Source organism: Fukomys damarensis, unplaced genomic scaffold (genome assembly GCF_012274545.1).
Source record: "Fukomys damarensis isolate Sample0158 unplaced genomic scaffold, DMR_v1.0_HiC HiC_scaffold_20, whole genome shotgun sequence".
NCBI lineage: Eukaryota > Metazoa > Chordata > Mammalia > Rodentia > Bathyergidae > Fukomys > Fukomys damarensis.
The window spans coordinates 16,147,752-16,158,018 of NW_022900932.1; the positions used below are offsets into that span (position 1 = coordinate 16,147,752).

General features: G+C 52.7%; 1 protein-coding gene across 1 annotated transcript in view; it reads left to right on the top strand.

The window, feature by feature from the left end:
- Positions 1 to 9,219, top strand: part of Znf503 (zinc finger protein 503) — a gene marked incomplete at its 5' end in the record, with an annotated part of 14,191 nt that extends 4,972 nt beyond the window's left edge. The window contains 2 exons of the mRNA XM_033766329.1: positions 459 to 463; positions 9,188 to 9,219. Of these exons, the coding sequence (XP_033622220.1) occupies positions 459 to 463; positions 9,188 to 9,219 (37 nt within the window). The remainder of the gene's footprint in view (positions 1 to 458; positions 464 to 9,187) is intronic.
- Positions 9,220 to 10,267: the final 1,048 nt, after the last annotated feature.

Consider the following 10,267-nt stretch of genomic DNA (forward strand, 5'->3'; position numbering starts at 1 on the left):
CTGCCCGGACGCCCCCGGACCTGATCACCGGAGCTGGCACACGAGGGCGACCAGGCTCTCCGGGTGCTGGGACGCCGCGGTCCCGCTCCCACTCCGGTCTGAGAGAGGCCAGGTTGGGCCTGGCTCCTGGAGAACCCCGGCCAAAGGGGCGGCTGTCACCCGGGGCTCTGGGACAGACACCCACACCCCAGGTGGGAGAGGACGACGTGGGCCATTGTCCCCAACACTCCAGTGCCCGCGGCTGCGGACCTGAAAGCCAGGCCGCTGTGCACCCTCCCAGCAGCACCCACCGCGCGCCTCTGGGCCCTGCAATCCCCAAGCTTCGCTGCCTCTGCCTCGAGTCCTCGGGCAAGGTCCCTCACCACCACGCCTGGACCTCCAAGATCTTGGGCAAGCAAGGCCCTGGAAAGTAACCTACCCTGGGACTCAGGCCTGGGCCCAGCTAGGAGATGAACTAGGGACGCTCATGTCTTCGTGGCCCCTTCTTGGCATTTTATTAACCAAACTCTAAACCCCTTAAAATTTTAATGAGACCCTCTTCCCGGAACAGCGCAGCAGAGGCTGCAAAATTCCTGAGCTGCAGGCCAGGATGGAGAACAGAAAGGATCCCCCGACTTGTTGGACGCAGCCGGTCACCCAGGGTAGGGGGTTCGTGAAGAGAGGGTGCCAGACTGTGCAGCTCGCCAAGACCGGGCCAGAGCCAGCCCGGGGTGCCCCCAGCCGCCGTTTGGTTCGTCTCTCCTCCCAGCCGCTCTCTAAAAACCAAGCGGGAGCCCAGCTCAGCTGCTGGCGGCCAGAGCCCAGGACGAGCTTTGCGTGTCCGCCAGGCGGCGCTGCGGAGCCCAAAGGCGCGCGAAAGGAACTGGGCACGCGCGCCCGGGCTGTGTGGTCGACCCCGCGCCGCCTCTACCTTCCACTAGTCTCCTCCTTTTCACTCCTTTTCTGCTGCGAACCTTCGCCTCTGCTCTCCTTCACCCGCTCTGGGTCTGCAGTCTTTTTGCCTGGTTCTCTTTCCCCTTCCCACAAAGCCTGGCCTAGGCCTGCAGGGTCCCCCGCACCCGCACCCTGGGGAACTTCCACACCACTGCCAAGGCCGCAGAGGTCACCGTGTCCACCCTACTGAGGCGGTCCCCTCACATCCACTCACTGATTATTTCCCACCAGTGCATCCCTTTATTGGCACTGATGGAGAAACTGAGACCGAGTACTGCAAGCCAATGGCTAAGTCACAGCTGAAAGCACACCCTTTTCCTCCACGCAACCCTATCCCCACTTGTCCCTCTGGTGGTGACACCAAGTGACCCCCCCCCGTGTCCTCGTGCTGCTCGAATTCAGAATAAATGGCCACCAGGAATGTGTGCTTGAAGCAGGATCAGCTGCTGAAATGTCACAGCCTGTGGACCTTGAAGTGAGCACAAGCAACACAAACCCAGACACAGTCCCGGACAGCCCACTTGTGGCTCCCCTATGACCCATGCACCCGCTTTCAGAGGTCCTCCACCTGCTTAGACTCGGACACACCCGGCTGTGCGGTGCTCACTGTGTCTCTTCTCAGACAGGACACAGAAGGGTGCAAAGTCCCTTCTAGGTGTCAAAATCCTCGCACTTCAGGTAAACTCCTAAATTTCCTGGGAGGTGGGGTTGGTCCCCTGCCAGGCTCCTCAGCGTGGTGACCTTTTGGTGTTCAGATGGCTGCAAAGCCCTGGGTGACCTACTCCCATCTGTCAGAGACCACTTCCAGCCGCCACCATCCCGTGCTATCCCTGCTAGGACTTGGCTTTAAATGTCCCCCAAAGGCTGCGTGCTGCCAGCGATGGGCTTTTGCAGGGCGGCTGGGTCGTGATCACTAGTGTGGCCAGTGCATTCGTTCAGTTCCACTGCAGTGTTTCTGCCTCACCATGGGGCCAAACACAATGGGGTGGCCAACCGTGGACAGAAACCCTGAGCCAGAACAAACCTGGAGTTCCTTCTGTGGCCTTTTCGTCTGCAGTAGAAAGTTGACATGATCCCATTTAATCATCACAGTTCCACGAAGACATTAGATTCCTTGCCCCACTTTTCAGATGAGGAAACAGCTTAGCAGGAAGGACAGCAGCTTGAGGTCCTGCAGCTGGTGCGTGATGGAGGACGAGCAGGATTCGCACTTGGCTGCCTGCACAATGCTTGGGGCCTGGGGACCGTGACTCAGCTGGGGAGGGGTGCCGGACAGAGAGGGTTTGTTGTCAAGTCTTTTGCGTCATTGTTTTTATGATGGACCTTTCAGATACAGAAGCAATTGTGTGCTGGGCTCCCATAAACCCATCAGCTCATGGGCAATCTCACTTCCTCCCTACCTCTCCAACTCACCTCCTCATTCTTTTCAAATGAATACAGGCACCTTGTCATTTCACCTCCTTGAGTGCTTGTCACTTCCAGCCAGGGTCTCAACCTGTGCCTGCCCTGGCTCCCAACCCAGGGCTCATCTAACTGCCCCTCTAAAGTTGGGCTTTGGTGAGGTTAAGATCACTGCTCAAACAAGGAAGCTAGGATTTGTGAATCCATTTCTTACTCCTTCCTTCCTGCCTTCCTTCCTTTTCTTTCCGCTTCTTTGTTCCTTAAAAACAGGGTCTCGCTATGTAGTCTAGGCTGGCCGTGAACTCACTATGTAGCTCAGGCTGGCCGTGCACCCGTGGTGATCCTCCTGCCTCAGTTTCCCATGTGCTGAGGTTATAGGTGTGGGCCACCGTGCCCAGCCCTTGGGAACTCATTTCTATTAGAGCACAGGCCAAGTCCTTAACCCTACCCATAAGTCCCAGGGGTATTGATCCCTCTCTGCCAGTGTGACCCAGGCTATGTGGTGGGGGCGCTGGTGCTGGGTGAGCACAGACTAGGGTCAGACCAACCGGATGGGTCCCCCACTGCCTCACTCTGGCTGCATTTCTCTCAACTTTGGTTTTCAACATTGAGAGCAAGCTACTGGAGTTGTTGCAAACCTCAGAGGAAATAATAAATTGGAGGGGAGGGTGTGGCTCAGTGGTAGAGCACTTACTTAGCATGTGGGAGGCTCTGGGTTTGACCCCCAACACTGGGACTAAAATGAATTACAAGTACCCAACCCATGCTCTTACTAAAGATAAGTATCTCTCTTTTCTCCCCATGTCTCATCTCATTATGACCATCTTCTTGCTCAAGAACTTTCTGTGGCTCCCTGTAGCCCTGGCTCTCCATCTGTGGCCGGAAATCATGTTAGGTCTTCTCATCTCTGCCTGTCCTGCCTGTGTCTCACCGAGCCTCAGCGTTCAAACCCTCTGCAGCCAGCCGGCTCTCATCCCAACCCTGCTCAGTGGTGCCCACCATGTACCTTCCTCTCTCCCTCAAGTTTCTTGACATTTCTCAGTGCTCACCTCATCCAGGAAGCCCTCACCACACACCACTGTTTCCCTAGCTTTGCAGGCCCTTGCTCGGCACTCCACAAGTGGGCTGAGAGCAGAGGTATGAAGTTCCACTGGGCCCGGGATGAGGACACTTGGTTTGGGGCGACGCCTCTTCAGAGTTGTGTGACCAGAGACAAGTCACGTGTGTCCTCTCTGAAACTTGTCTCCCAAACAGATACAGGACTGTCTGTGTACAGGGGAGCGCCACATGGCAGAGGACACCACTGTTAATAGCACCTCCTCTAGGCTCACGTTTCTAGGCACTAGGTTGTCCCCGTTGTTGCTACTGTCCGCATCTCACAGGTGGGGAGACGGGGCCGGGAAGAAGCAATATGTGTGCAACACCACACCGGTGCCCGTGCCTGTGATTTTGCCCTCCATACCCGAGGTCTCACTATGTACTTCAAGCCGGCCTTGAACTCCCTATGAAGCCCAGGCTGGCCTCATACTCATGGTGATCCTCCTGCCTCCACTTCCCAAGTGCTAGCACTGCAGTCATGCACCACCACAGCACATTGAGATGCCTACTTTTATTTATTTATTTTTTTTGTACTGGGGATCAAACTCGGGACCTCGCGCTTCTGAGGCAGGCAGCGGAACCGCTGTGCTAAATCCCTGGCCCTGAGACTCCTACTTTAGATCTCAGGCCAAATGTCACCTCCTTCTGGAAGCCTCCCAGTCCCTTTCCAGAGAACCTAGTGGCCTCCCCTTTCTTCCTGTCCATCTCAGCATCAGACTCTCTTCCTATTTTCCAGGAAGGCTGGGACCTGAGCTCCTGGGAGCAAGACTTCCTCCTAGTCCTCTTCCTGATCCTGGCAGCCAGCATGGTGCCCGAAGCACAGCAGATGTTCAGTAAATGCTGGAGAGAAGGAGGGCAAGATAAGAAGACACTGGAAAGGAAAACATGAAAGATGTGAATGACTTAAGTCATCTGTGGGCAGAAGATGATCCCAAAGAGGGGAGGCTGGGAGGAAATTAGCAGTGGCCTTAGAGGAACTTGGAAAGTTTTTGCTCAAAATTTAGGGAGGGCCAGGTGAGCTTTGACACACTTTCAGACAAGAACAGAAAGCCCGAACTAGTGGCTTAAGGAAGAGCTGTGTTCTCTCAGTGTGGAGGTGGGCAGTCCAGGCTACGGTGGGCCCTTAGTCACCAGGGACCTGGGTCCTTCAGTCTTCAACTTTACACTCAACCTGGAAGTTTTATCCTCCTAGGAGGCTGCTTGAGCCCAGCTACCACCACCTCATGCCAAGCACCAGGAAGGAGGAGGAAAAAGAGGAAAAGGGGACCTGTTCCCTTTAGGGGGCCTTCCTGGAACCCACACAACTCTCAGCTTATTGGGTAGGATCTTATCACAGGGCCACATGTAGCGGCAAGAGAGGCGGGAAATGTAATGCTGTGTGCTGTCACGGACCAAATTGTGTGCCCCTCCTAAATTCACAGGAAGCTCTGTCCCCCAATGCAACTGTATTTAGGAAAGGACCTCTAGGGAGGGAATTAAGGTTATATGAAGTCAGAAGGGCAAGACTCTACTCGGCAGTATTTTTGGCCTTGTAAGAGAGAGAGAGAGAGAGAGAGGGAGAGAGACCCCTGTTTACAGAGGACAGGCCCTGTGAGGGCTCAGTGAGAAGGTGGCCATCTACAAACTAGGAAGAGGGCACTTGCCAGAAACTCAATCAGCCAGCACCGGGATCCCAGGCCTCATCCTCCAGAGCCATCAGGAAGAAATTCCCATGTCCCTGCCCCTGAGTTTGTGCTGTTTAGCTTGGCTAACCCAAGTGAGCTATTGCTGAGGGCTCTCTGACTAACAGGGGTGATAACTTGGGAGCACCACTGTAACCCACCAGTAGGACCACCCAAAACTAGAGTTGGTGGCCTTCCATGGGGTCCCCCAGGCCTTGGCACTGAGCTGTAACCCCAGATCATTTAAATTTTTAAATTTTGAGACAAAGCCTCACTAGGTCAGTCAGGCTGGACCAGAAATGATGATCCTCCTGCCTCAGCCTCCCAGAGTGCCAGGATTATAAGTATTGTGGCTAACATCAGGATGTTTCCCCAAAGTCTCCTGTACTCATAAGTCGGGCTTTTGGGAGACGATCGGATCATGGGAGCTTGATATTTACTAGTGGATTTGTCCACTGATGACTTTATAACTGTGATGTTGGGGCGCAGAGGCTGCTGGGAGGAGGTGGGTCAATGGAGGCATGGTCTGGAAAGGTCTATCTCCTTCCTCTTCCCTTGCTCCCTCCCTGTATCCTGCCTCCATGCCATGAACTGTTTCTCCTCAGCTACACCGCTCAGTAATGGAGCCAGCTGACTATGGACTAAAACCTTGACAAACTGTGAGCCAAAATACAACTTTCCTCTTTTAACTTGTGGGTGTTGGGTAATGTATCTCAGCAAAAACAAAGTAACTTAACAAACTGGCATGTGTCACTGTGCCTGGCTTAAACCACAGATTCTTGATAAAGTGACCAGGGTAGGAGTCATAATTCAATGTTGGTACAGTTTTTAGATATCTATAGATACATAATGCAGTGCTGTAGAGTGGGATTCAAAAGCAAATTTTATTCCTATAAAGAACTTTGGTTAGAGACACAGTCCGTTTAGCCCTGTACCCCTCACACAATGCCAGTCTAGGGAGAAAGGATTTCTTTCTTTATTTTTTCCCTTTTTTTGTTTTAGACAGAGTCTCATCTCCCTATATAACCCAGTATGTTGGTTACTTTTTCTCTTGTTGCTGAGACAACATACTTGACACTCAAAGCCAAAGGGGGAAAGGTTTATTTGGCTTACAGTTCGTAGTGGTTTAAGTCCATAACCAGCTGGCTCCAAGGCAGGGTGGCAGATGGGCCATAGTTCACAGCGGTGGAAGAAGATAAAAGCAACAAGAGACATTTACAGCATCTTTCAGCCCCTTTTGTCTTATTCAGACTACTTAGGGTGGGTAGCACTCATGTCCTTAATCTTAGTGCCCTTGGGCCTCGCCCCACCATGACTCAATCACACACTCTAGATTCAGCCACCTCTGAAAAAGCATAAGGTTGTGGGGACATCTCAACACAAGCCAGGTTGCCCTCAAACTTGAGATCTTCCTGCAAGCCTCCAAGGTTCTGGGATTACAGGCATGTACCACTATGACTGAATGGGATCTTCTTTTCTTTGTAAAGAGAAAGCTAGGCAGAAAGACAGCAGCTACCTGCCACCCCTTCTGTCATTGATCAAGAACTAAATACAGCCCCCACCTGAAAATACAGTCAGAACTTTGCCCAAACTACCACAGGTTGACCGTGCCTTAAAAAGTGGGTGTGTGAACAACAGAAAGAAAACACAGGTCAGATGAAGAGAGATGACAGCGCTGATCACAGTGACCCGTGGGCCAGTCTTGATCCTGCCTCTTCCCACCTATGCAGTGTGGAGCCACTGACACACAGGAGGGACATTGGCAGAAGAGAAGAGAGACACCTAGGAATTGGGAGTGTGGAGAAAGCAGGGACAGGAGTACTACAGGTCCCTCTGGAGGGAGGAGAGAGAAGCCACAGCCTTTAACGGGTAGTCCAGTGACTGCTGCAGCCTCTCCTGGAAAGGAGGATGCATTTGCACAAGGGCTCAGTAATTTCAGGTAGCCGGGGGGCCTGCAGGTTTAGCACCCTTGATCCTGGGCTGGGGAGTGGCTGGGTGGGAGAGAGCCTGGAGGATGCAAGTCCCTGGGATTGAAAAACTATATACAAACGCAAAGTACAAATAAAGCCCTCCATCTCCACGGAATCCAAGAGTGGGATTAAAAAAAAAAAAAAAAAAGATTGTGTCCCAGGGAACTGTTCTGAGGTTTTCCATCCTAAGTTAGCAAGACCGAGGCGTCCGGCCACCAGCCTGACAAGCTGTAATGTGGAGCAGGGACCCACTCCACCCGCAAGGGCCAGCGTGCACTTCTGCAGCCCGGGCAGATGCTGTGTAGTGGGCACTGTCCTCGACCCTCTCTACAGATAAGAAAGCTGAGGCTTAGAGGTGGTGAAACAACTTGCCTAAGGTCACATAGTCAAGAAATGGCAGAGCTGGGATTTGGCAGAGGCTAGCAGACTCCGGGATCTATCCGTATTATTATAATTACTATTATCATTATCATCATTATCATTGTTTGGCAAAGGGACCACATTGCTGTGCTGTGTCGGGGCCTTTCCTTCCCTGCACCCTGAAGCCACACATGTCCACCTTCCTTCCCCAAGTGCAGGTGTCAGCCACCACCGAGCCTGTGCTGCAGGGGGTTTTGGTGTTCCATAGAGGCAGCTGCACACCACTTCCCAGCTCCTATTCCTAGACTATCGTAGGTAGCTTAAAATCAATCCTCCCCACTTTTTAAAATTTTCGTGAGACAGGGTTTTGCTGAGTTGAATTTATAGTCCTCCTGCCTCAGCTTCCCAGAGTGTTAGAATTACAGGCATTCAGCACCATGCCACGTACATTACTGCCATTTGGTGAGCGCTTTCTGTGTACCCAGTACCGTACTACCTGCTTTTTTATATACTACCTCCTCTAATCCACAACAATGCTGGAAGATAAACTGAGGCTCGGGAACAGTGAGTAACGCGCTGAAGTGACACACCCTGGCCTCGGCGCGGGGGGCTTCTACTGCTGAGTTCTGCCCTCAGGACCCACAGAGAGCTGCTGTCCCAGACCCGGAGAAGCTGGTAGAGCAGCCACCCTTGGGAAGCCTGCGAGAGAACGGGAAAGCACTTGCTCACCTGCAACAAAGCCACTGCAGAGCTTCCTACCCCGAAAACAACTGTTCCCTGGCAAGCACCCGCTGGGCATCTGCCCCCCGACGTAGCATTACCCTAGGCAGGGGGCAATCAGGAGGTGACCAGGATGTGGTCTCTGTCCTCTGACGACCTCCCGTCCAGTCTGGAAGGTCACGGACACCACCACTCCCTCCGGGCAGCTGTGGGAAGGGCTATCATCAGCAGGGGCCCAGGCCCATTCCGCCAAGAAGACGCAGAAACGTCAGAAGTGGGCAGCGCTGGATGCGGACTTGGACCAGGAAGAGGCACCGATGAGTAGAAATGGGGGACTTGGGGATCCAGGAGGGGGGCCAGCAAATCAAAGTGATGGACGCAGGACAGATGGCATCCTGATCTTGGATAAGCAGCAGGGAGCCATGGGGGGCTTTGAGCTGATGGGGTGATGGGGTGAACAGTGAGATAGATGCTAATTCGGGGTCCTGTGGTTTAGAAGGAAGGGAGAGGCCTCAGGACAGGTGATGCAAGGACAGTTCTGGGGACAGTGAGGAGTGAAGGTGCTGTACGTGGAGAGGGCAGACAGAGAAAATAGGGGCGCCCGCTCCATGGCTGGGCTGGAGGCCCCAACACAGTGGCCAACATCAGATCCAGCAACATCTCAGGTTGTGGTCCCTTTGGTCCATGCTGCTCTGTGAAGTCACTCAGGGACCAAGCACTTCCCATTGGGGCACCACCGGAACCTGGTGCTCATCCCTAGGATTTATTGTTTTGTTTTTTTGTTTGTTTGTTTTTTTGGTTTTTGAGACAGGGTCTCACTGTATAGTTGAGACTGACCTGGAACTCACTATGTAGCCCAGGCTGGTCTCGAACTCACAGTGATCTGCCTACCTCAGCCTCGTGAGTGCTGGGATTACAGGTGTGCGCTACCACGCCTGGCCGTAGGATTTATTCTTCTCTGCTTTCCCCCAGGCAGGAAGGAGAAGAACATTCTAGAAGAGAGCACCTCGCAGAGCCTGCTCAGCGTTCTGATGTGAGCCTGACCCAAGTCGGGTAGGAGTGGGGAGAAACCATAGCGAAAAGTTACAGGGACTCACATGTGGAAACCAAATGTCCTCCTGGTCCCGGGACAAGGTCTGTGGGCTTCTGGATGTCCCAACCAGCGTCCTAACATCGAGAGCAAGGTGAGGGCTGCATCACAGCTGAAGTTGTTCCACTGAACGCAGGCGATTCGGAGGACGTCAGATGGCAGGAAGCAGGGAGTAGACTGTGCTTGTCCTGGTCTGCTGTGGAAGGGAGACGTGAGACCCCAGAATAGGGATCGGAGGGGAAGGTGTTCTGGGAGGTACAGGAGTGCTTCATACTTCCACGGAGTATCTACCTGCTACCATTTGGGGCTATGGCCAAATTATGCGTTTTTCTGTTAAAATTAGTTTCTGTAACATATGACAGACTAAACTAAAAAGCCTTTCTCTCTATCTCTTTCTCTCTCCCTCTCTCTGTCTCTCTTTCTCTCTCTCTCTCACGCACACACAGACACAGACACAGACACACACACACACGCACCTGAGATCTGGAGACAGACACTCCAGGACTGGCATGTAAGTTATCACACACTGAGGCTCCTTCAGTTTTTGGTATTCCACTCTTCTTTTGACAGGGTACATGATGGCTGCTTGGGAGCCAACTATCACATCTGTGTTCCAGACAACTGGAAGAAGAGAAAAGCATATCCTAAGAACATATCCCAGAAGTTGTTGTCCACAATATTTCCACTTATATCTTATTGGCCAGAACATAGCCACATGGCCCACGTAGCTACTAGGGAAGATGGAAAAATGTAGTATTTTATTAAGATCAATTACAAAGGGCTGTATCCCAGGAAAAAAGAAAAGAATAGAGACTGGAGGGCCACTCAGGGCCACTGCCATGGGGACATTGAGGAATCCTGGGTTCTAATTAAGGATACATACACTTGAGAGGCAAGTCTCAAGTTCACAGGTAAGATTGCACTGCATGCTGGAACAGCATTACCTCCTCCGAGGAACCTCCACAGGGCCATGTTTTCTCCTCATCTCCCTCAGTGTCCAGAAGATATTGAGCTGAGAAGAAGAGAGAGGGGAA